This window comes from Equus quagga, chromosome 13 (assembly GCF_021613505.1).
Source record: "Equus quagga isolate Etosha38 chromosome 13, UCLA_HA_Equagga_1.0, whole genome shotgun sequence".
Taxonomy (NCBI): domain Eukaryota; kingdom Metazoa; phylum Chordata; class Mammalia; order Perissodactyla; family Equidae; genus Equus; species Equus quagga.
This window is the reverse complement of record NC_060279.1, coordinates 97,601,012-97,625,590: the sequence shown is the minus strand read 5'-3', so window position 1 is coordinate 97,625,590 and position 24,579 is coordinate 97,601,012. Positions and strand designations below refer to the sequence as shown.

At 56.1% G+C, this 24,579-nt stretch overlaps 1 protein-coding gene across 1 annotated transcript in view; it reads right to left on the bottom strand.

Moving 5' to 3' along the window:
* FCGBP (Fc gamma binding protein) overlaps nt 1–24,579 on the bottom strand; it is a 40,004-nt gene that overhangs the window by 3,361 nt on the left and 12,064 nt on the right. The window contains 13 exon segments of the mRNA XM_046680735.1: nt 946–1,329; nt 2,762–2,961; nt 3,964–4,537; nt 4,841–5,412; nt 6,485–7,028; nt 7,454–8,070; nt 8,280–8,853; nt 10,588–10,925; nt 13,052–13,193; nt 14,381–14,580; nt 14,689–15,271; nt 17,535–18,127; nt 22,840–23,407. Of these exon segments, the coding sequence (XP_046536691.1) occupies nt 946–1,329; nt 2,762–2,961; nt 3,964–4,537; nt 4,841–5,412; nt 6,485–7,028; nt 7,454–8,070; nt 8,280–8,853; nt 10,588–10,925; nt 13,052–13,193; nt 14,381–14,580; nt 14,689–15,271; nt 17,535–18,127; nt 22,840–23,407 (5,889 nt within the window).

Here is a 24,579-nt window from a genome sequence, read left to right as displayed (position 1 = left end):
TCCGGAGTCTGAAATTTCGGTATGCCGGAGGCAGAGGGTGCCCACGGGACCAGCCCCCCACGAGAACCCTGGGCGCTGAGTCTCTAATGAGCTTCCCCGGCAGAGAGTCCACACGTTTTGTCACAACTTACTGTGGGAGGTGTTAAGCACGTCCTGGGTGACTCCATGGGGAGAGGGCTTGGAAGCCTTACCTGGTCTCCCTGTACTTTTTCCTGCTGCTGATTCTCCTCTGTTTCCTTCCAGTGTAATAAATCTTACCCAAAGCATGATGATACGCTCAGTCCTGCGAGTCCTCTTAGTGAGTCACTGAACCCTGGGGCGGTCTTGGGGATGGTCAGCATTCCATCCCTAAGGTCACAGGGATTTGCTCCACAGGTGGGTATGTGACCCAAACTAGCCCAGTCAGAAATAATCCTGGGGCTTTGGTTGGACCACTTCCTGCTGAGGTAGCTAAGTGGCAGGATGGGGCAGCTGGGGGTTGTCTCTGTCCCTGTGAGGGGAAAGCCTGTCTGAGAATGAAGCTGATTGGGTGAACAGCAAGTCTAAAAGATAGAGGTACAAATCCAGATAATACTGCCAGGGCACCTGGATCCAGCCATTCCTGAGGCTCCATCCTTGGATTTTTCTAGTTATGTGGGGCAATAAATTCATTTTTGTTTAAGGCAATCTGAATTTGGTTTTCTTCTACCTGCAACCAATAGAGTCTTGATTAATACTAATATCAAAACTACTAAGTTACTTGAGTGTGTTTTTGCTCCTCAACAACTCAGCCAGAACAGAGGGACTAAGCTGGAGATATTGAGACAAATACAAATCCAGAGACCAAACTGCAGAGATCTGGATCACAAAAACAGACAGCAAGCCAGACAGGCAGCCAGGAAGGCAGGGACACTGCAACGGGAAGAACAAAGCCCAGAGGAGACAGCCCCCTGTGCCCAGGCTTACCCACACGCCGTTGTTTGGGGTCACAGTCACCAGCCCGTCCTGGAAGAAGATGTGGGCCTGGCCTACAGCTTTATCTTTGCCATGGCAGGGCCAGACGCCAGCGAGCACACGGTACCAGGGGACGGTCGCCCGTAGTCCCGGGCAGCGGGAAGAGACCTCATAAACGCCGGAGGAGCCGATGGCACTGCGGGCCCCGTCGAAGGTGGTGAGGTTGGCACCCACGGAGAGGGAACAGAGACCCTGGCGGACCCAGCAGTCTCGGACGCCACTCTGAACATCACACACGCGGCCTAGCAGGCAGCCGGCCGCCTGACACGTCAGGCCGGCGCTGGCGGAACAGGAACAGCGCTCGCTGCAGTCTGAGCTCAGCAGGGAGGAGTTCACCTGCGCAAAGAAAGGGGCCGGGTGAGGGGGGCGTGGTGGCCTTCAACCCTCTGGAGCCACGCAGAGCGACTCGGCAGCGACTCCCGATAGGAAACCTTCTCGCACGGCCAGAGTGGTGAGGGCTGTGCTGGGGAGGCCCAGGGATTGTCGGAGCCCAGAGGAGACACCTAACCCAGCCTCAGGGATCAAGGAGGGTTTCCTGGAGGCGGTGAGATTGGAAGGAAGGAGCAGAAGTTTGGCATCTCCTTCCCCAGAAATCCTGGAATGCCAGACCCTCCAGCCCACCTCTTTGCCATGAATAAAACTGGGCCGAATGAGGATGGGGTGTGGTTAGCTACCTTTCCTTGATTTGAGAAATATGCTTTTGAAGAAGTGGGACACGTCGCAGTTCAGAGGGTGTGCCCAAGGCTGCTGGGGTGTGAATCCCCATCACTCCTGGCTAATGCGGAGCCTAGGGCTGACTTCCCTTTGTCGCACTTTCCTGATCCGTAAAACGGGGAAAATAACAACAGCACCCATCTCATAGGACTGTCGTGATTATGAAGGGAATTAACATCTGTAACAAACTGGGTGCCTGGAAAGAGCTCAAAAAATAACAACAAAAAAAGTCAACTATTAACTTGGAATTCACATTATTACACGATTGTTAGCTGAGCTAACGCTGCGCTGTTGTAACTTGCTATTCTTTTTACTGAGCGTGATGAATGTGGAGGGCGAGGTCCAGTGCCCAGCGGGTGCATTTCATGCACAGCCACACCCGGTCCTCAGACACTTACGGCCCAAGATGAGGTAAACGCGGCTCAGGGAGGGGACTGTGATAGGCCGAATGATGCCCCTCCCAAGATACAGCTCTCAGTGCCTGCAACCAGTACATGTCACCCTATACGGAAAAAGGGTGATTATAGATGTGATTAAATTAAAAATCTTGAGATGGAGAGATTATCCTGGATTATCTGGGTGGGCCTTAAATGCAGCCACATGTATCTTTATAAGGGGGAGGCAGAGAGAAATTTTACGTCACACAGATGAGGAGGGGAAATGTCACACGGAAGCAGAAACTAGAGTGATGCGGCCACAAGCCAAGGAATGCCAGCAGCCACCAGAAGCTGGGAGAGGCAAGGAATGGCTTCTCCCCTAGAGCCCCTAGAAGGAGTGGGGCCCTGCGGACTCCTTGATTTTGGCCCAGTGATACTGATTTCTGACGTCTGGCCTCCAGAACTGTGGGAGAATAAATTGCTCGTTTTAAGCCACACAGTTGATGATCATCTGTCACAGCAGCCACAGGAATCTAATACGGGGACATGCCCAGCGTTGAGCCACAGGTGGGAAATAGTGGCAGCTCCTCTGTCCTCCCCTTGAGGGGGTCGCGCAGCAGCTCCGAGTCCCCGCTAAGCTCCTCCACCCTCCCTGCCCACCTCCAGCCCCGGCTCACCGGCAGGTATCGGCCACCATGGGTGCAGCCGCAGTCCTGGATGGGGATGCAGACACCGTCGGACAGCAGGAAGCGGTCGTCACACTCACAGCCCTCAAAGCAGCGGCTGGTGCAGCCCGTGAGGCCAGAGAGGGCGGCGCAGGAGCCCCGGCAGGAGCGCGTGCAGACGGAGTAGTGGCTGTGTGCGGGGCACTCGAGCGCTGCAGGGAGAGGGGGCGGGTGGTGTCACATGGGCGCCCACTAGTGAGAAGGCTGGCGGTGCTGGGGACATAAGCCATGAAGACAGACGCAGGCCCTGCCCTACGGAGCTCATACCAGCGGACAGACAGTGACGTCCCAGCGTGATCAGGGCTGCACTGGGGACCTACAGACAGGGTGGTGAGGACCAGGATGGGGGAAGCACAAGCAGAGGGTTTGGGGCCGGAGTGGGGCAAAACAGGGAGCTGTGAGGACCGGCAGTGGGGGGGGCGGGCCCTGGGCTCTGGCTGAGCCATTGGTGGAGGGTTCGGCTGCCCAGAGATGAGGACCAGCATCCAGGAATAAGAGGATGAGATTTGGGGTGAAATGCCGGTGTCATATGGGGACACAGCAGGTGTGAGGGACCCTAAGGACACCAAGCGAAAGTGTCCAGGAGGCCACTGGACCCCTGAGGCTGGCAGTCAAGAGAGAGGTCAGAGCTGGAGACAGACAGTGTCCACTGTCAGCACTGAGGACAAATCTAAGGCTGTGGAGGTGGACGATGGCCCTGGACGTGGGTCCCACCCTGAGGACAGAGAAAGGGACACAGCCCTGCCCCGGGGGATGAGGGGCCACTGCCTTAGAGAGCCTGAGGGGACGTGGCCCCGCCATGGGGGTTTGAAGGAAACAGATACCCCTAACCAGGGGTCTCTGAGGGGAACAGCCCTGGGCTGGGGGTCTGAGGGGCTGCAGCCTTGTCCTGGAGGATCACAGGGGATGGTGGTCTCACTCTGGGAGGTCTGGGGGAGCCACAGACTCAGGCTCTGTGGTTGAGCCTCTGACCCACTGGACGCGCCCTCCCGGGTCCCCACAGAAAGGGTCCAGGATGAGCCCTGAGGAAGAGCTGCATTGGAGGGTTCAGGACAGCGGGCCCCTGAAAGGGGTCTGAGAAGGGCCAGTCAGCAGGCCAGAGGGCACCCCCCTAAGCCTGCTCTGGAGTCCCTTGAGGGCACAGGGACACTCACGGCAGAAGCTGTCTGTCCTCCACGACGTCACGGCACTGCCGGCCGCCTGGCAGGCTGCCGTGTAGGCCGCCATGCTGCTGCACAGGAAGGCCCTGTCACCCTTGTGGGCGCACAGGTCGTACACGCACTGGCGGAAGTACTCGGAGGGGCTCAGCTCGGCGTGGCAGCCCGCGAAGGGGCCCTCGGGGTCCCGGAGGCGCCCGCAGGCCTCGGTGCTCTCATAGGCTGCCGTCTCCTGGGCCAGGCACACCGGGCAGCCCTGCGGCCCGCAGCCCTCGCCGCAGCCCTGGAGGGACCTGGGTGCCCGCCATGCGGCTCCGAAGGCCTCCACGCTGGGGGCCACGGTGCCACTGGGCAGGACAAAGTCGTCGCTCCAGTTGCCATTGAAGTTCCCACAGAGGCCACAGAGCCGGCCGCGGAAGGGGCTGGGGACAGATATGAGGATGTGGGCATTGCCATCGAAGAGAAGCCGCAGCCCCTTGGTCGTCTGCAGAACCATGTTCCGGCCCTCGGCGGTCACCCGCACGGCCCCCACAGCCACAGGCAGGGTCACGGCCTCGCCGTCCACAGTGACCTGGGTGACAGGGTTAGGAGGGGGTCAGGACTCACAGGACCACAGGTAAGGCAGTCCCCTCAGATTCTCAGGGTGGAGCTGTGTCCCTCTCAGTCCCCTTGGGGTGGGGCCATGTCCCTCTCAAACCCCCAGGGTAGGCCATGTCCCCACAGACACCCCAGAGCAGGGCTGTGTCCTCCTCAGATCCCCAAGACAGATCTGTGTCCCTCTCAGTCCCTTTGGGGTGGGGTCACATCTCCCTCAAAACCCCCAGGGTGGCGGGTTACCCCTTCAGACCTTCAGGGCAGGGCCATGTCCACCTACCTGAGGCCCCTGAGCCAGGCCCACAACCTGGTCAGCCACGATAACCAGCAGGCTTTGGGGATCTCCGGCCTCATTCTTCTCAAGCACGATGGCAAAGTCCTCGTCCCCAGGCTGCGGATGGCAGACTTGGGCCAAGACGTAGGAGCAGGAGCCATGCAGGTCATAGACACGTCCATCGAGGGTGACGTAGTGGATGCCCCCATTGGCCAGGCAGCGGCCACAGCCTGTAGGGTGACAGGCCTGGACACCGTCCTCTATCCGGCACTCCTCGTAGGGCCTGCAGGCCGCGCCCTCCTGGCAGCTGACGAGGCCGCCCTGTCCACACTCACAGCGCCGCTCGCACTCAGGGCCGGGGTAGAAGGCCTCGCCCAGGGGGTAGTAGCGGCCGTCGTACAGGCAGCCACACTGGCCCACGGGCACGCAGCTGTCACCGCTGAGCACGAAGCCGGCATCGCAGACGCAGCCCTCACGGCAGGTGGGCTCACAGTCCTCAGGCACCGAGAGGCTGGGGCAGCTCACAGGGCAGGAGTTCCCGCAGAGCTCGTAGTGGCTGTGGGCAGGGCACTGGACGTCTGTGGGGACAAGACGGGAATGAGCCAGGCAGGAGTGAGGGTGGGAGACAGGGGGAGGCACGCTGCGAGAACCTGCCTAGTGAATCTGTATGTTCTGCCTGAAAATACTCCATGAGTGAGTGTGCCCAGGGATCTGAGCCGGGTATCTGATCCCCTACATGTGCCAGGGGGGTTAGGGTGGGAGCTGGGTACCAGGTCTCTCTGGCCAGGCTGCGTGTCAATCGGATGGAGCATTTCTAAAGATCAAGTGACTGAATGGGCGAATTTGACCATGTGGATCTGACCAAGAGATGCAGGATTAAAACCAGCTGTGTCCGAATCCGACTGGGGTGTGAGGCTGGATATATCTTGGGGTATGAACCTGTCTGAGTGTGCCTGGCTGTGGACGTCTGACCTGTAGCCTCTGACAGGGTCTGTATCAGTGTGTGACTCTGACCCTGTGTATCTCATAGATGCAGCCGACAGGATAAATCTAACAGAGGAGATCAGCCTAAATGGACCTGCTGGGACCATCTGACCATGAACCGGTATGTATCGGCCTGTGGCTAAGTCAGGGTTATGATTCTACCTGGGCACCTCTGCCCAGGTGTGTCTCAGTGCAAATCTAACCAAAGGAGTCCCCGTCTGAGGTTATCGGACCAATTCTATCTGACCCTGTGTATTTCACTGTGTGACAGTCTAGGGGCATCGGGCTGGGTGTGACTCACCAGGTCTCTCTGAACAGGGGTACCTGACAGAATCTAGTTGACCAGGGGCATCTCGCTGTGTACCTGTGACAGGGTTAGCCGCCCCAGCCCAGGATCTCTGAGCCGCATGAATCCCCAACAGCGGACTGGACCCAGGGTTTCTGACCCGGTGTATCCGAGTGTGTCCCACTGCATACTATGTGACCTGGTGTATTTCAGTGTGAGAACGCAAAGGTGTTTCTTTGACAGGAGACGTCTGGCTCACGGGATGCAGGGTGGTGACTAAGCCCCACGGAGCGGGAGCAGGCTCTTGTCTCAGAGTCCCGGGAAGGGGGCGGCGGGGAACCCCCAGTGTGCGGACCGTGCATGCACGCATCGGTACTCACGACAGAAGTCCGGCCGCCTCCACTCGCCGAGCTGGGCCCCAGCGGCCTGGCAGAGGGCCACGTAGGCGGCCACCGCGGGGCAGAGGGCCCCGGGATGGCCCTGAGCCTGGCAGGCGTCCAGCAAGCAGGCCTGGAAGTACTCCGCGGGCGGCACGAGGGAGTGGCAGGGCGCCAGCGGGCCGTCCGTGGCCGAGATCACGCCGCAGGCGTCGGGACCGCCGAAAGGCTTCTGCTCCTCGGGCGTGCAGGGCTCCGGGCACGGCCCGGGCACGCACTCCCCGCAGCCCGCGGCGCCGCCCACCTGCCAGCCGCTCGGGTCCCCGCCCACCGCCGTCAGGTCGTCGGCTGGGTCCCGGTTGTAGTTCCCGCACAGGCCGCAGAGGGCGCCCGCGTAGGCCGAAGACACGCGCAGGCGCACGTTGCTGTCCCCGTCGAAAGCCAGCGAGAGCCCGGCGGCCGCGGTCAACACCACGTCCGCGCCGCTCACGTACGCGCTCAGGCGCGAGTCCGGCTGGAAGGGCAGCGCCACGAACTCGCCGTCCACCTGCGGGCGCGGGGGTGGGGCTGGGGGTAGTGATCGGCGGGGACACCGGCTCGAATCCGGGCTCCACTACCTCCCGGGGTGGGCGGCGGAGGGGCGATGGAACCCTGAGCACGTGACCTCCGCCCTTGTAATAATAATAGCAGTAATAATAATAATGAGCATCTATAGACACAGAGTCACTGGCTCCTCACTGTACCCTCTGAAGCAGGCGCTTTTCTCAGACCCATTTGACAGAGGAATAAACTAAAGCTCAGAGATGGGGAAGCCGCTGCTCCAAGCCACCGAGCTCCGAGGCCTGTACTCTGAACCCCTGCATCATGCCCGCGCTAACCTGTGAAAGGTAATCAGGGCAATGGCAGACCCCTCCCTGTCCCAGGCAACCCCAGGGCCAGCACGTGCTCCTGCCTGGCCCACAGACCCCTCACCTGCAGCTTCCGGGGCCACTGGGCGCTGAGGGTCAGCCTGTGGCCGTAGATGTGCAGGGTGACGCTTCGGGTGTAGCTGACAGCCTGGCTGCCCCGGTGCTCATTGGTTACAGTGACCGTGAAGTTCTCAGCTCCCGCGGGGGGTGCGTGGCAGGGTGCACTCAGCAGGTACTCGCAGCTGCCCTGGAAGTCGAATCGGTGCCCGTCCAGGGTGGTGTAATGGGGGTCGCCCCAGGCCTGACATTCAGCTGTGCTGACAGGCTGGCAGCCATACTGGCCCGAGGGCAGCAGGGCACACTGTTCACCTAGCCCACAGCTGGCAGGCTTGCAGATCAGCGAGCCACCGCCAGGCCCGCAGTGGCACCGCTGGGAGCAAGTGGCATCCGCCCAGAACTCGCTGCCTGCCTCGTGGTAGACGCCGTTGGCCCAGCAGCCGCAGCCGCCATCCAGGGGAACGCAGCGGTCGGCACTGAACACGAAGCCCGAGTCACACTGGCAGCCCTCGGTGCAGGGGCCCTCACACAGGGCTGTGGTGGTGGGGGGCGTGGGGGACGGGCAGCTGGCCGGGCAGGGTGGGCCACAGAGCTCGTAGTGGCTGTTCTCAGGGCAGGGCATCACTGCAGGTGGATGAAGGAGTGGGAGGGAGAGAAAGAGAGAGAATGGTGTCAGGGGGTGGGGTCTGACCATAGGGTGGGAGGAGCCAGAGAGAGAGACTTAGAGGGACAGACTGAGGGGGGGGGGACCGGAAGGACTGGATTGAAACCCCAGCAGCCCCACAGGGACAGGACCCGGCCCCCAGCTCCTGCTCCGCTCCCCTGATACTCACTGCAGTCGGTCTGCTCCCTCCAGTCCTTGATGACAATTCCAGCGGCCTGGCAGGCGGCAGCATAGGCAGCCAGAGCCTGGCACAGGATGTCATAGACCCCACCGCCCAGGCAGACATCCAGAACGCAGCCCTTGAAGAAGGTCTCCGGGGCCACGTGGGCATGGCAGGCGGCGAAGGGGCCTCCTGAGCCAGGGGCCAGGGGGCCACAGAAGCCAGGGCCCTCGTATAGGTCCAGCTGGTCCTCGGGACATGTCGGGCAGGACCCCTGACATTCGTGCCAGCAGAGTGGGTCCCAGTCTGGGACTCTCCAGCTGCCGCCCCAGACGGGTATCGAGGGAGCCAGCGTGCCGTTGGGGAAGGCTTGGTCATTGCTGGGGTTGCGGTCCATGTTCCCGCAGAGCCCACACACTGCGCTGTCATAGCTACTGGGCAGCGTCACCTCCACTCGCCAATCCCAGTCATAGGTGACCGTCAGCCCAAAGTCAGTTGTTAGCACCGCTTTTGATGCGCCGTGGGTCACCGAGAGGCGCCCACCAGCCACGGAGACAGGCAACGCTGTTAGCACACCGTTCACCTGGGGGAAGGGAGGAAAGGAGGCAAAAAGAGGTCACTCAAGGTGGACAGGCCCCTGCTCTTGTCCTGCCATGGCTGGGAGCTGCCAAGGCCTTCCTTACCACTGACGGTTGTATAGCCATTTGACAAACATAAACATGTGCTCTAGTCCAGGACTTGGGGGCTGAGACCTCACACTGCTTCTTTTTCTGGTTCTCTCTCTCTCTTTTTAAATTTTATGTTATTTTATTTTTTTGAGGGAGACTGGCCCTGAGCTAACATCCGTGCCCATCTTCCTCTACTTTATATGTGGGACACCTGTCACAGCATGGCTTGATAAGTGGTGCATAGGTCCATACCCGGGATCTGAACCGGCAAACCCTGGGCCACCGAAGCAGAGTGCATGAACTTAGCCTCTCACTTTTTTTTTGTGAGGAAGATTGGCCCTGAGCTAACATCTGTTGCCAATCTTCCTCTTTTTTTGCTTTCCTTCTCTCCAAAGCCCCAGTACATAGTTGTGTATTCTAGTTGCAAGTCATTCTAGTTCCTCCATGTGGGAAGCTGCCACGGCGTGGCTTGAGGGGCGGTGCACAGGTCCACGCCTGGGATCTGAACTGGTGAACCCCGGGCCACCAAAGTGGAGCGCTGAAACTTAACCACTGGGTGGGGCCGGCCTGCTGACGCAGCGGTTAAGTGCGCACGTTCCGCTTCTCAGCGGCCCGGGGTTCGCTGCTTCGGATCCCGGGTGCGGACACGGCACCGCTTGGCATGCCATGCTGTGGTAGGCATCCCACATATAAAGTAGAGGAAGATGGGCACGGATGTTAGCTCAGGGCCAGGCTTCCTCAGCAAAAAGAGGAGGATTGGCAGATGTTAGCTCAGGGCTGATCTTCCTCAAAAAAAAAAAACACAAAACTTAACTACTGGGCCACAGGGCTGGCCCTCTGGGTGTCTCTCTTGATCTCCGTCTCCCTCCGTCTCTCTCTGGGTCTCCCTCTCTCGTGCACTCTCTCCCTCTGTCTGCATCTGTGTGTGTGGACTTACTTTCTGGGTCTCTCTTGATCTCGGCCCATCTCTCTGGCTCTTTCCCTGTGTCTCTCTCACTCACTTCCTCCCTCCCTCCTCGTTCCCTATGCATCCCTGAGGGTCTGGACATCTCTTCCTCTCCTCACCATCATTTAGTGAGTGCCCCCTTGTTGTTCCACACCTCACTCTCTCCCTGTGAGCTGCCATTGATTTGCATCTCCATGACCCTGGGCAGGAAGAAGGGCCCGTGTCTCTTTCTCTCTCTCTCTCTCTCTCTCCACCTCCCGGAATTTTGCTCCACGTCGGAGCCTCTGGGCCTCTCATTTGTTTCCTCACAAACATTCACGGGGGCTCACCCGGTCAGCCAGGCCCTTGACAGACGCCGCCTCCCTGCGGGGCAGGGCCTGCGGATCCCAGTTTCACCGATGAGGAGGCCCACCACGTAAAGTCATGTGCCCAACATCACACGGCTCAGGAGAGCCTGGATTCAAACTCAGGTCTCCACAAAGGCAAATTCTGAAGTGCTATGGTCAAGCCCTTAGCAAAGGCCTAGGTTCGCTTAATTCCCAACAGAGGGGTGATGTTTTTGCTGTAATTATTGTTGTTTTTGCTGCCCTTTTGTTTCAGGCCTAGACAAAGACAGAGCGCATTGAGCTCCTAACTATGGCCGGCAAAACCCCTCCTGGGTGGGGGGTGAGGGGGGCTCAGGGGACCATTCCACGGGACTCACCCGGACTTTGCCGATCTCGCCTTTGTGGATGGAGATGTTGGTGCCGAGGGCAGCCACAGTGACTAGCCTCACGTAGGATACAGCAGGGTTGCCCCGGTTCTCATTCTTGGTGGTGACGGTGAAGGGTGGCAGGCCCTGGGCGCTGACCCCAGGGCAGTCGGTGGTCACCAGTACGTAGTTGCAGGTGCCCTGGAAGTCAAAGTTCCGGCCATCGAAGGAGTGGTAGTGTGGGTCACCCCACAGCCAGCACGTGACCTCATAGTTGGGCACGCAAATGGCCTGGCCATCCTTCTCCTGGCACGTCTCCTGTGGCCGACAGTTCACATCTTGGCATGGGTCTGGGGGTGGAGGAGACAGGACTTTGAGGGGCTGCCCAGCAGAAGGCCGGCTGCTCCCCAGCATCTGCGTCAGTCTGTGCCAGGGATACTGGCTCTGAGGGCTGCCATGGGTGAGGCCAGATTCCAGGGTCCTCACTCTGAATCCCAGACCCCCTGCAGTTTGCTGTTTCTGAGACCAGGCCCTGGGGGGCCCCATGTTTGAAATTCACACCCTGTGGAGGACTGTGTCTAAGACCCCATCAAAGGTCCCCACATCGGAGACCCAGGCTCCCAGGTCCTTCCAGCCGGAACCCCAGCCTAGAGGCCCTGCATCAGCACCCAGCCTCGGGGTCCCCTTGCTTGAAATCTCAGCCCCAGGGAACCCAGGTCTGAGACCAGAGCCCCAGGGGTCTGCACCTCTATGATGCCAGCCCAGAGGGCATCCCTGAGGGCATCCACAGCCCCAGAATTCCCTGTGCTCTAGACCTGGGCCCCGGGTTTCCCAAGCCTGAGCTCCCAGCCTCCCGGGGGCCACCACATCTGAGACCCAGGTCCTGGAAGTCTCTGTACCCAAGACCAAGGTGCTGGAGGAACTTTCTGGCAAGAACCTAACCCCAGAAGTCCCAACACTCGAGACCCTGACCCTGAGGACTCCGTATCTTAAGCCTCATGGCCACGTAAGACTCCAACGCCGGGATTACTGCATCGGAGACCCTGCCTTGGGGATCTCATTTCTGCCCTACCTTCGAGGGTCGCTTTCTCCACAACTCTGTTCCTGGGGCCACTCTATCAGTGACTGCAATGTTTGAAACCCCTACGTCCAAGACCCCAGCCTTAAAACTCCCTTCTCTCCTCCGGTGCTGTTTTTCTGTTGATTGCCTCTGAGCTCCAAACCCACTCATAGTTCGGCTTGGTCATTAGAGGGCGCTGGAGAGTCACTGCAGGAGGAAGGGACTCCCAGGGCCTCTGCTCCCTGGCTCCTGCTGGCCCATGGGGCGTGGGGCACGTGGGACACCCACTCCCTGAGGTCCACCGGCCCCAGCTGGCTTCCCAGTGAGTCACTCGGGCGCCCTGCCGGGCGGCTTCTCAGTGAGCTTCGCCAGCACCCCAGTGGGGGTTTCCCCAGCACCAGCTCCAGCCTGCACAACCTCTCTGCCTCCAGGGAGATGGGCCTCTCAGCCGTGGGGTGGGGCCCCTCTTCCCAATTCCCTCCTTCCTTCTGTAGCCCGAGGGGCAGCGACTGCTCCCTGCATCTGCTTTTCTTGTGTCCTGTCACATTCTTTTTACCCCTTTGTAGATAATCCTCTATTTCAAGTAAAGAATTTTTTCTATTAAACTTTCCTTACTCAAGCTACTGTGTGGTTTCTGTCTCCTGGTTGGACCCTGACCGGTGTACCCCCAACCCTTGGAGTCCCTCTTATCCTGCCCCTCGGCTCGGAGGGTCTCAGTCCCCCACCTCTCAGTCCTGGAGGTCCGCTTCTCTTATCGTAATAAGGGAATTAATTATTCTCTGCCCTTCACCCTAAGAAACCAGTTCTGGGGGGCGGCTCTGTGTCTTTGACTTAATCTGGGGGGGTCCCATGTCTGAGACTGATCCCTATTGAGGAGAGCCCTGTATCCAAGACCCTGGCCTTGGCGGGGTCTCTGCCTGAGACCTCAGAACTCTGCTTTCTGCTCCTGTCCTGGGGGTCCCAGTCTCCCTACCCCTTGGGATGGCGTCTGAAGCCCCGAGCCTATTCCCACACACCAGTGGTCAGCAAACGATGGCACCGAGGCTGCCTCTTATAAGTTTCATCAGAGCCACGCTCCCTCACTTACACAGCCTATGCTGATTTCATGCCACAATGGCAGAGCTGAGTAGTTGTGACCGAGACCATACGGCCTGCAAGTGTAAATATTTATCATCTGGCCATTTAGAGAAAAAATTTGCCTGACCCTGCCTTATGCTGAGGGTCTCTGACATCTGCCCTGAAGCCTGGATTCCACTATAAGGGTTGCTGCCTCCCAGCCCAGGGGTCCCCAGGTCTGAGACCTCAATCCTTAGTCCTCTGCGCCTCCCATCGTGAAGATCCAGTCACGCCACCCTCAGCTCCACAGTCCCTGTCCTCTGTTGTCAGCCACCCCGGCCCCCTGCCCCAGCCCAGCACCTTTGGTGACGCAGCTCAAGACGCCTTCCAATGGCTCGCACACCTGCCCCGGCTTGCAGCTGTGGGCCTGGCACACCATGCTTCCTCCAGCGTGGCACGTACACTGCTGCTGGCAGCTGTCGATGAGCACCGTCTGCCCCGGCTGTGGGGACAGAGGGCACAGCCATCAGGGTGGGAGCTGACGCCAGCATCTCCGGTGTCCCAGGCACAGAGGGGTCGGGAGGACATGAAAGGGACATCTTTCAGCAGAGTGGCCCCTTGTCTTTGAAACTAAGGCACGGGATGGCCTTGGGGTCCAATTCACTCATTCATTCATTCACTTTCATTCATTTACTCATTCCTTTATCCAAAATATCGATGAAACACGTGCTGTATAGGAGAAACAGTGCTCTGGAGCAGACGGCCGGGTCTGAGGCCTGTTTCTGCTATTTCCAAACTGTATCCCTCTGCACAGATGACTTAACCTCTTTATGCCTCAGTTTCACCATCTGTACGTTGCAGATAATAACAGCTCCTACCTAGGAAAGTATACTTGAGCCCATAAGACGTACAAAGTACAGGTGAAGCGAAAAAGGATTTCCCGTAAACAGTCCAGACTGGGGAGGAGACGGAGGCAGAAATGAAACAAGACTGGGAAAATGATGATTATTTTCGAAGCTGAGTGACAGGGACGTGGAAGTTTATTATACTGTTCTCTTGACTTTTGCACACTTAAGAATTTCCATAATAAAAAGTGTATATATATAATGCAATATATATGTATATTGCAATGCGTATATATCTACAAGTAGGTATATTGTATTGTCTCTATATATGTAATGCATATATCTTGTACGTATAACGCTTGAAGCAGCAGCCAGCACATGGTAAGTGCCATCTCCCTATTTGCTGTTATTACTATTATTATTCTGATGAGGAGAACAGCAGAGGGTCCCTGCCCTCAGGGAGCCCACAGCCCTTTGAGGGAGACCGACCTTAGACACACACTCAGATCAGAGGCAAAGGCGTAAGCGAGAGGGTGGGAGAGAGCAGCACAGGGAGGGAGCCGCTGGTGTAATGGAGAAGAGTCTGGACCTGGATTACAAAGCCAAAACTCGACCTGGGAGCCAGGGAGGGCTTAAGGTTGCATGACCCGTGGTCATATTTAGAAAGGTCTTTCCCACTGCCGGGGGGACGGGGGACCCAAGGGAGCCAGGTGGGAGACGACAAATGAGACCACGGTGGGGCCTCGGGGTGGGTGGGAGAGACATGCGGGAGGCCAGTGGACAAGGCTGTGGGGCCGATGGGCTGTGGGAGGGGGGTCCAGGATGAGGATGGCTGGGTCCCTACCTCGTAGTAGGCACCGTTGTGGTAGCAGCCGCATTCCTGGATGGGCACGCAGGTCTGGCCATTGTTGAGGAAGCCAGGGTCACACTGGCAGCCTTCAGCACAGCTATCCGGACACTGTGAGGGGGCACTGAGGGCCGCGCAGCCCACGGAGCAGGTGTCTGCACAGACCTCATAGTGGCTGTTGGGAGGGCACGGCAGCGCTGCAAACAGGGGGTGCCAGTCAGAGCCCCCAGAAGGGAGGGGCTGCAGGGCCTGACCTTCCCCTCTCCCTGCCCCCGAGTGTCCCCTGCTGTCTGCCCCTCACTCACGACAGAAAGATTCGGTCCTCCAGGGCTCGACGTGGCCTCCAGCCGCCTGGCAAGCGCTCACATAGGCGTGAATGTTGTTGCATAGGATGCTCTCGTCCCCGCCACCCAGGCAGAGATCAAAGACACAATCTTCCAAGGGACCCTGGGGATCCAGGAGCTTGTGGCAGGCAGCCAGCGGCCCAGTGGGGCTGGCGAGGAGCCCACAGAACTTCTCCTGCTTGTACTTGTCCTGCAGCTCGGGTTTACACGTGCCTGGGTCGCAGTCCTCCTCGCAGGGGGGCGGTGGCACACAGGGAGAGTCGGGCACCTTCTCCTCCCAGGAGTTGCCGAAATCTTTGGGGTCGCTCGCCTGCGAGCCGTCGGGCTTCTGGAAGTCATCCTTGGGGTCGCCGTTGTAGTCCCCGCACAGGCCGCACAGCTGCCTATGGTAGTTGCCGGGGACGGTGACCCGCACATTGTACACAAGGTCGTAGGCCACACGCAGGCCAAAGTCAGTCTCGATTATGACGTCAGAGCCGTGCTTGGAGGCGCGGACCCGGCCCTGGTCCAGCACCACGGGCAGCTTCATGTCCACACCGTTCACCTGGGAGGGGGGAGATGGTGCACGTCAAGAGGGCAGACCCAGTGCAAGCGCCTGCCTGACACTCAACATCTGTGTGACCCCACCTCTCCTGGCCTTAGTTTCCATAACTGTAAAATGGGCATAATAATAAGATATTGTAGTGGGTTGAATGGTGGTCCCCAAAAGATATGTTCACCAGAACCTCAGAATATGACCTTATTTGGAATAAGGGTCTTTGTGGATATAATTAGATCTCCAGATGCGATCACCCTGGATTAAGGTGGCCCCTACATCCAACGACAAGGGTCCTTATAGGAGCCAGAAGAGAAGACACAGAGACACACAGAGGAGACAAAGACACGGATGGGAGTGATGTGGCCACAAGCCGAGGAACCCCTGGAGCCACCAGAAGCTGGAAGAGGCAGGAAGCATGCTCCCCAAGGGCCTGCAGTGCTTGCTGAACTTTGATTTTGGACTTCCGGCCTCCACAACTGTGAGAAAATAAATTCTGTCGTTTGAAGCCACCAAGTGTGCGTTAACGTGTCGCGGCGGCCACAGGAAACTAACACGGTACCCACCCGTTACTGGGGGGCTCAGTGATGCAGTCACTGACTCCAGGGCTGCCTGCCTGGGCTCAAAACAGCTCTGTCCCTGGTTCTCTCTGTGGCCTTGGGCGGGTGAGTCACCTCTCTGTGTTTCTGTTTCCCCAGCTCCTGAGTGGGAATGAGGTACCTACCCCAGGGAGCTATCGGGAGGGCGAGATAAGTTAAACTTTGTAAAATTCTCGGAAACGTGTATGGCACGGAATGAATGCTCTGGGAGCCTTCCGCCATCATTATTAGCTACGATTGGAAGTTTTTATTTCGAGGAGTTAATGGGTGCTAAGGGTTTTCGCTTTAAGCATCAGTGGGTGGAAAAGTCAGGCTAAATTCCTGGGGAAATGAACTTCTTGGCTCCATGACCCAAGACCCAGTGGTTTCAGCTGAAGGCTGCTGGGCACCCACACAGCCTTATCAATGCCCCCCTGATGAACACGCTCGCTCGGCCTTCCTGAACGCAGACACGATGAGTGTCAGATTCTTTTGGAAGTGTGAGGACACAGAGGAGAAGGCAGGAGAAAGACATGCTCCTGTCCGAACCTCCTAAAGGCACAGTCAACTGCCATACAGCCCAAGAAGGAACGGGGAGTGGTTAAGGACAAGTGACTTAACCTCTGTGCCTCAGTTTCCTCATCTGTAAAGTGGTGATAATAATAGTTTCCACCTCATAGAGATGCTGAGGGATTCAGCGGGAGGCAAATAACAAGAACACCAACAACTCCTATGTACTGAGAGCCAACTATATGTCAGGCGCTGTTCCAGGAGCTTGCACGACATCAGGGACGATATATATTAAAGCATCTAATGCATGTTCGTTGGGTAGTGAGCACCTGAAAAAATCAGCTATTTATCAGCATCCTCATCATCAATTCTGTTACTAGTACAACGGCCACGTGCCCGCATTTTAGTGGGGTCGCTGGAGAAATCCCTCTAGTGTAAGTGAAATGCCCGTTTCCACATGAGACCAAATCCTTCTCTGTCGGCAAAGCACCATGGAGAGCGCCCAGGGTCCAGGGCGCCTTCTCCTGGCACGCCGTTCTGGCTTCAAGTCCTGCCTCACCTGGGGAACTTTGGGCCAATGAAGGGACCTCCTCCTCTAAAACATAAAGCCAGTCATGGTACTTCCGGCTTCTGTTGTGAGGATAAAATGATGCCATGGATGTGAAGTGCCAACAAGGTCTGGGGTCAGCCGTGTAAAAACTGTGGCTGCCATTGTCGCTGTTGGTATGGTTGTTAAGGGGTGATGGGGTCACCCATAGATTGTCCTCTGTCCTTGAACCTTTCCCATCCCTGAACTTTCCCAACCTCTGATTGCATCACTGGCTGGGAGACCAGGGGGGTGGCTGGAGCAGGAGCCAGGTGGAGAGGAAGATGGAGTGGAAGGGAAAGGGGGTAGGAGAGATGTTCAGAGGACAGCTGAGGGGCAGGGAAAGGGGACACTGAGGAGCAGAGAGAGGGGGAAACTGAGCCACATGGGAGCAGGTCCCAGGTCCTCAGGGCCGCCTTCCTCCTTGGCCCCCCACTCTGCACTCTGACCGGCACCTCCTCTCCTGGGGACCCCATGCCTCCCACATCCGCGCCGAGCTCCATGCCCCCTGCCCCTGGGCTGAGTGCTGCCCGTGTCCGACCCACAGATCGCCGTCTGTCCCAGGCCCCTCCCCTTCCTGTTCTGCCCCTGTGCTCACCTTGACCTTCCACTGATTCTGCTCCAGCCGCAGGGTGAAGTTAGCCACCTGGACAGTGATGGCCTTGGTCACACTGACTTTCCCGTTGCCCCAGGCCACATTCTCCTGCAGGACGGCAAACTGGTGCAGGCCAGGCCGGGTCCCGCAGGTCTGAGCCAGCGCGTACACACAGGTGCCCATGAAGTCGAAGCGTTTGCCGTCGAAGGTGGTGTAATGGGGGTCTCCGGATGCCTGGCAGGTGGCAGAGCCCACAGCCACGCAGCCCAGGATGCCACCGGATGGCTGGCAGGCCTCGTGCGGGCCACAGGTGGAGGGCTCACAGGACACCAGGCCACCCTCCTGGCAGTGGCAAAGGGAATTGCAGTCCGGTCCTGGGTGGAAGCTCTGGCCTGGCGGGTGGTAGGCGCCCGCGTAGACGCAGCCGCAGGAGGGCAGGGCCACACAGGACTCACCACTGAGCGCGAAGCCCTCATCACACACGCATCCCTCGTGGCAGTCGGAGCCGCAGCCCCCGGGCACCGGGAGGTCTCCACAGGACAGTGGGCAGCCAGAGGCACACGCCTCGTAGTGGCTGTGGCGTGGGCAGTCCAGGGCTGCAGGGAGAGTGGCTGTCAGGACCAAGGTTCCCCACTCCCCGGTGACACAGCTCACCCCGCCCCCGCACACACGCGTGTGCACATGCTCACACACTCACACACACACACGAGGGGCCCAGCTGTGAGAAGCCCCTCCGTTCAGCGGGGCCTGGGGAACAGATTACGTCACGGTTAACCTGATCTCGGTTTAACTCTGGTTTGGGGTTATCTGTAACGTCTTTAAAGACCTGATTCAAGCTGATAACAAGTTGTGGAGATGTGGTCCATGTTTTAAAATATAGACGCATGTATAGTGCGTGTGTGTGTCATCTATCTAGCGTATTTGTGAATGCGGCATTTTTCGCTTCCTCATTCTATCGCAGTAATACGTAGTCATAATAGCAATTCTATCGTACACTAAAATACTTAGCCAGTGTTGTAAAGAAAAGGAAAAAAATCTCTGTTCCTCTCTCCAAACTCCAGTCACTCCAGACTATCAGACAGATGGTTTCCTCAAAAAAAACAAAAAACCAAAAAAACCCAAAAAAACGAAAACTGAACCCAATCAAGCCTCTCTATCTGCTATGTCCCATATGACAGGCACTGTGGCCACTTAAATGTAAGTTAATTAAAATGACGTAAAATTGAAGATTTCGTTCCTCGGTCACACTAGCTCCACTTCAAGTGCTCAATAGCCCCATGCGAAGAGTGGCAACCACATGGGCCAGCTCAGAATAGGCATTTCCACCATCACCAACATTGATGACAGCACTGGTCTGGATCTAATATTCAGTTTACAAGAGAACCTAGGGGAGAGAGGGACAAGATAAGCAACACCACGAGGAAGCAACCAGCGAAATTCAGACAGCAGGAAATTCTGCAGGAGAAATGACCTGTTTTTGTCCCCAGAAATACATGGCATGAACAAAAGGGAGGGGTGGAGAGGGAGATAGATAGGCAATACGGCGGGGAGAGTAAAATAGATTGTGGAATCTAGACAGAAAGGATGTGGGTAGTCACGGTGAAATTCTTTCGACTTTTCTGTATATTTGAAAAATTTCATCATAATATGTTGGGGGAAAAAAAAGGAAAGGGGCTCTTACAGGATAAAAGTGATTTAAGAAAAATCAGCCCAATGCAGTGTACGGACTTGGTCCGGATCCAGATTCAAAGAAACCGAAAAAACACATTTTTTGGGACAATTTGGGGAAATTCGAATCTAAGTTGGGTCTTAGATGATATTAAGGAGCTAGTGCTATTTTCCTTACTAGTAATAATAGTATGGTGGTCAAGGTTCTTCAAAGGCCTATCTGTTGGAGATGTTTATTGTAGTATTTACGGGAAAACTCATACGTCTAGAATTTGCTTTAAAATATTTCAGCAAAATAAAAAGAGAAAGGGGCAGTGGAAGAAGAGAAGAGAAACTGAGAATGAGAAAATATTCACAATCGTGGAAGCTGGTGCTGGGTGCGTGGGGTCAGGCCCCACGCCAGGCCCCCTCTGCCTGATGTCTGAGTCCTCGCAACCCACTCTTCTAGAACTTCCAAGAGGTGCAGGGGCAAGAGTCGTTTAAAGGAAATAAAGAGATTCTCAATTTCCACAGAGGCCACAGAATGTAGCAACGAACAGTGCAAATTCAGGAGTCAACCTGCCTGGGCCCACATCGTGCTGCCCTGCTGTGTGACCTCAGGCAAGTAAATTAACATCTCTGTGGTTCCATTTCCTTATTTTGCAAACCAGGAACAGGAAAGATCTCACCTCCCAGGTGCTGGCAAGGATGAAATGAGAACCGTAAAGCCCTTGTAAGTACACCCGCCCCTCCTGAAATGATCGGCCTGAGGATGCGCCTGCCATGGAGCTGCCTCTCCCTCCCCACTGTCCCTTTTTCTTTTGGCCCTGAGCTAACATCTGTTGCCAATATTCCTCTTTTTATTTCTCCCCAAAGTCCCCCACATAGCTGTGTATCCTAGTTGTAGGTCATTCTAGTTCCTCTATGTGGGACGCCACCACAGCATGGCTCGATGAGCAGTGTGTAGGTCTGTGCCCAGGATCCAAACCAGTGAACCCCAGGCCACTGAAGTGGAGTGTGTGAACTTAACCACTACCCCCCCAGGCCAGCCTCCCCCTTTTTTCCCCGACTGTCCCTTTTGCAAATGTGGTTCTCCTGCTTTACAGAGAACAGCACAGCCCCGACTCATCCCAGATCTTAACATGGTACGCTGCCCTAGGGCGTGACATGAAGGGACGATTTCAAATACTGCTGTAAGTGTGGAGACAAGGAATCACGAATCATTACTGGGTAACAATTCGGTTCCAACTCTGCTCCCGACAAAACAGAAGGAGGGCCTGAGTGAATCAGCTGCTCAGAGATCAGAAAAAGTAAGTTTTGTGGTGTCTCCTTGCGTGACCGACTTCCCTAAGACTTGAAAGGAGCTCAGAGGGTGGAGTGATGTTGCTCCACCAGAACTCCTTCCGCTGCCACCTGCTTATAAGAACATGTCTACAAAAATGAAAAATAGGATTACAATTGACGCTGAGTTCCATTCTCACAACATCCCTGAACTATTGGGGAAAATGCCCTATTCGCCTCACTAAGAGACGCCTCTCCAACACATTTCACCTTTTTAGGTTTAATATTTTTTATCAGTCGTGTACTCGTGATTCTTGCAATGATACCTCACTCCATGATTTTTTTTGATTAGCACTTAGAGTCTTATGGTCTCCTGAATTTCTAGAAATTACTGAATGTTGTTCACATATGTATATGTTTGTGGCAGAGAAGTATGATGGGGATTGTGACAGCCTGCCGATGGCCACCCCCACCTCTGGGCTTGGCTGTGGTATTGGCTTTGGCCAAGGGGACATCAGCAAATGTGATGGTGATGGCCCAGCAGAGGCTGGAAGTGCCTATCCACAGGGGCTTGTCTGCCCTTGCGGCTCTTCGGGAGCGGAGCGCACTGTGTGAAGGAGCCTGTGCTATCGGCTGGAAGACAAAACCAAGCAGAGTGGATTCGACCTGTCTCGGCTGAGCTGCCCCAGACCAACCAGCCTGACAACTGCCAGATGCATCAGTCAGGCCACTGCAGACCATCCAGGCCCCCGTGGAGATGAGCCACGCTGGCCCAGACAAGGAGAACAGCCCAGCAGCCCACAGAACCATGAGAAATAACAAATACCTGCTGTTTTAATCCACTAAGCTTTGGGGATGTTTGTTACCCAGCAAAAACTAACTGTTGCAGTGATCAAAAAAAGAGAGTTTCAGGTATATACTTCTATTACATTAGATTCAATTCTATTGGAACTAAAAACCATTAGAACATCGGTTCGGGAGAGCAAGGATTTTTTTCCCTCCAGTGTATCCCCAGCACCTGGAATACAGGAGGTGTTCAACAAACAGTTGCTGAATGAATGAATGAATGAATGTAAGTTGAAGGAAAAAAACAAATGATGTGACATTCGTGTATTTTTCAATGGCCAGTGATGTATGCCACTGTGTTCAATATGTTTAAAAGAGTAATGTAAGTCAAGTAACAGTTTTATTTTAAAATGTCATCATCATGTTGATAATTGTGGAAGGCAGATGATGGATATTCGAGGGGCTGTTCTCCTGTTCTCTCCAGCTTTGAGTATGTTCAAAATTTTCCATAATGAAAATATTTTTAGGGGCCAGCCTGGTGGCATAGTGGTTAAGTTCGTATGCTCTGCTTTGGTGGCCCAGAGTTCGCCAGTTTGGATCCTGGGTGAGGACCTACACGCCCCTCATGAAGCCACGCTGTGGCGGCGTCCCACATAGAACTAAGAAGGGCTTACAACTAGGATATACAACTAGGCACTGGGGCTTTGGGGAGAAAAAAAAAGAGAAAGATTGGCAACACGTGTTAGCTCAGGGCCAATCTTCCTTACCAAAAAAAAAAAAAAAAGGGGGGGGGCAGACCTTGAAAAAAATTTTAAAAGTCAAAAGTTATCATTTGCTAGAAATTATATCCTTTGTAATTATTTACACTTAGGATGGAAAACTAGAGATGTGTGGTTCCACTCTTATAAAGTTCAAAAGCGTGAGAAGTGAGAATAATGGCTACGTCTCGGGGCACAATGCTGGGAAGGGGGCATGAAGGGGCTTCTGAGGGGGTGGGGGGCCTGGTGTGGTTCTTGGGACAGGTTACCCAGATTTGTTCTCTTGCTGGACGCTGACTAAGCTGTTGGCTTATGACATGCACCTGTCTTTGAATATGTGCATTCTAGTTCAGCAATAAAGCTAGGCAGTAAAGTCAGATGAATGGATGCACAGCTTTTCAAACTTTTACAGCCCAGCGTAAATGCCGAAGACCATTCCTGCACCCACATCCGAAGCGAGGGCCTCGAAGTGACTGTCCACGGGGCCAGGCGGATGTCATAAAGGAGCGCAGCAGGTCAGCTGCGGGCCAAGAAGGGGAGGGGAGCAGGTTCCTTCTGCAGGCAGCTCCTCTCTGAATGACAGCCGCCATAGGGGCGTCAGACCTGGGGCCGCCCGTGTGTTTGGTCATTTCACAAACATCTATTGCATCTGTGGCTTCCTAGCTGTCATGATCCTGGGCATGGGACAGAACCTTCCTGAGCCTCAGTGTCCTCATCTGCTCAATGGCCACAACCCCAGTCCCTACCTCATAGGGCTGCTTTAAGAATTAAATGAGTTAATGATATTCAGACGGTAATGAATATACATAAGGCTGAGCGTCACTCCCGGTACTCACGACAAAATTCCTCACTCCTCCAGGCGTGCACGGTGACCCCGGCGGCCTGGCATGCAGCAGCGTAGGTGGCCAATGCATCACACAGTGGCTCAGTCTGGCCTGGCAGCAGGCAGCGGTCGTAGACGCAGTCGCGCACGACACCCTGCGGGTCCAGCACTTTGTGGCACTCCCGGAAGGGCCCCTTGGGGTCGGCAACGATCCCACAATTCTTCTTGCTCTGAAGCTGCTCGGCCAGCAGGGAGTCCAGCTTGGGACAGTCACCCGGCTCGGTCGCTCCGCAGCCCGGCCTCGTCTCCTCCTGCCAGCTTTTCCCAAAGGCCAGAGCATTGGCCGCTTGGCCCCCGCCCCTCAGAGCCAGGTCATCACTTGAGTCCCCATTGAAGTTCCCGCAGAGCCCACACAGGGCCCCAGCATAGCTCTGAGGCACCTTGACAGTCACATGGGCATCCCAGTTGTAGGTGACAGTCAGGCCAAAGTCTGTGCTCACGACGGCCTTTTGGCCCTGGCGGAACACCTGCACCTGTCCATCTGCGGCCTGGAAGGGCAGGTGCCGAAGGATGTCGTCCACCTGGATGGAAATGCAGGAGGGCCAAGGGGTCAGGGCAGTCATGGCTCTGTGGCCCAGCCCTCACTCACTCGGTTCCAGCGATTCTGGGCTCCTTGCTAGTCTCTTGAGCATATTATGTGTGGGCCCACCTCAGGGCCTTTGCACTTGCTGTGCCCTCTTCCTGGATTACCACCCATCACTCTTCACTTGGCCATCTCTACTTCATCTTTTAGGTGTCAGCCTTCATCCAAACCCCTTGTAATGGCCTAAAAGGCCCTAAGTTATCTGAGCCCTACTTCTCTCCAGTTTAATTCTCCGGTAGCACCCCGTTCCCCACCCCTGCAACTCCAGCCATGCAGGCATTTGGGTATTCTCCTGAACTCATCAAGCTCAGCCCAGCCCCAGCGGCTTTGCACTTGCTGTACCTTCTGTTTGTGGCATTCCTAGCCTCTTCCACATCCCTATTCTTTGCCTGGCTGCCTCTCCATCGTCCTTCACGTCTCAGCTTAAAATCGAACCCCTCTACCCACGAGGCCCTGTCTGTCCCCGCTTTTCTGACATCACCTCCTACCAATCTCTCCATCCCATGTCCCCAACCTCATTCTCTCGGGGGCGGCCCCATGCTGTTCTGCGCTCGTCAAGCTCAGTCCAACCTCGGCCTCTGCGCCTGTTGCTCCCCCTGCCCAGGAACGACCACTCTTTGCCTGGTGGTCTCTTCCTCGTCCTCTCAGCTTAAATGAGAAGCTTCTATCATAGCCACCCCCTACACCATGCCTTACCTCCCCACTCCCATTCCAGCCCCACTGGTCTCCATGCTGTTCCTCTCCCCTCATGTCTGTTCCTGCCTCAGAACCTTTGCACTTGCTGTTCCTTCTCCCCGAGCACACTTCCATCCACTTCTCTCCCTGCCTGTTCCATCTCTCTCTTCAGGAGAGGCAATAGGATGCAGCGGTCAAGAGTATGGACTCTGGAGCCAGACAGCCTGGCTTCAAATCCTGGCTCGGCCACTCATTCGCTGTGTGATCTTGAATAGATGACTTAACCTCTCTGTGCCTCAGTTTCCTCGTCTAACAAGGTTAACTGTTTCACAGGGTTGTTACAGAGATTAAATGAGTTACTATATGTCAAGCATTTAAACACAGAAGTAACTGAATATATTTTGGCTATTATTATTCAAACTGCAGCTTAGATGT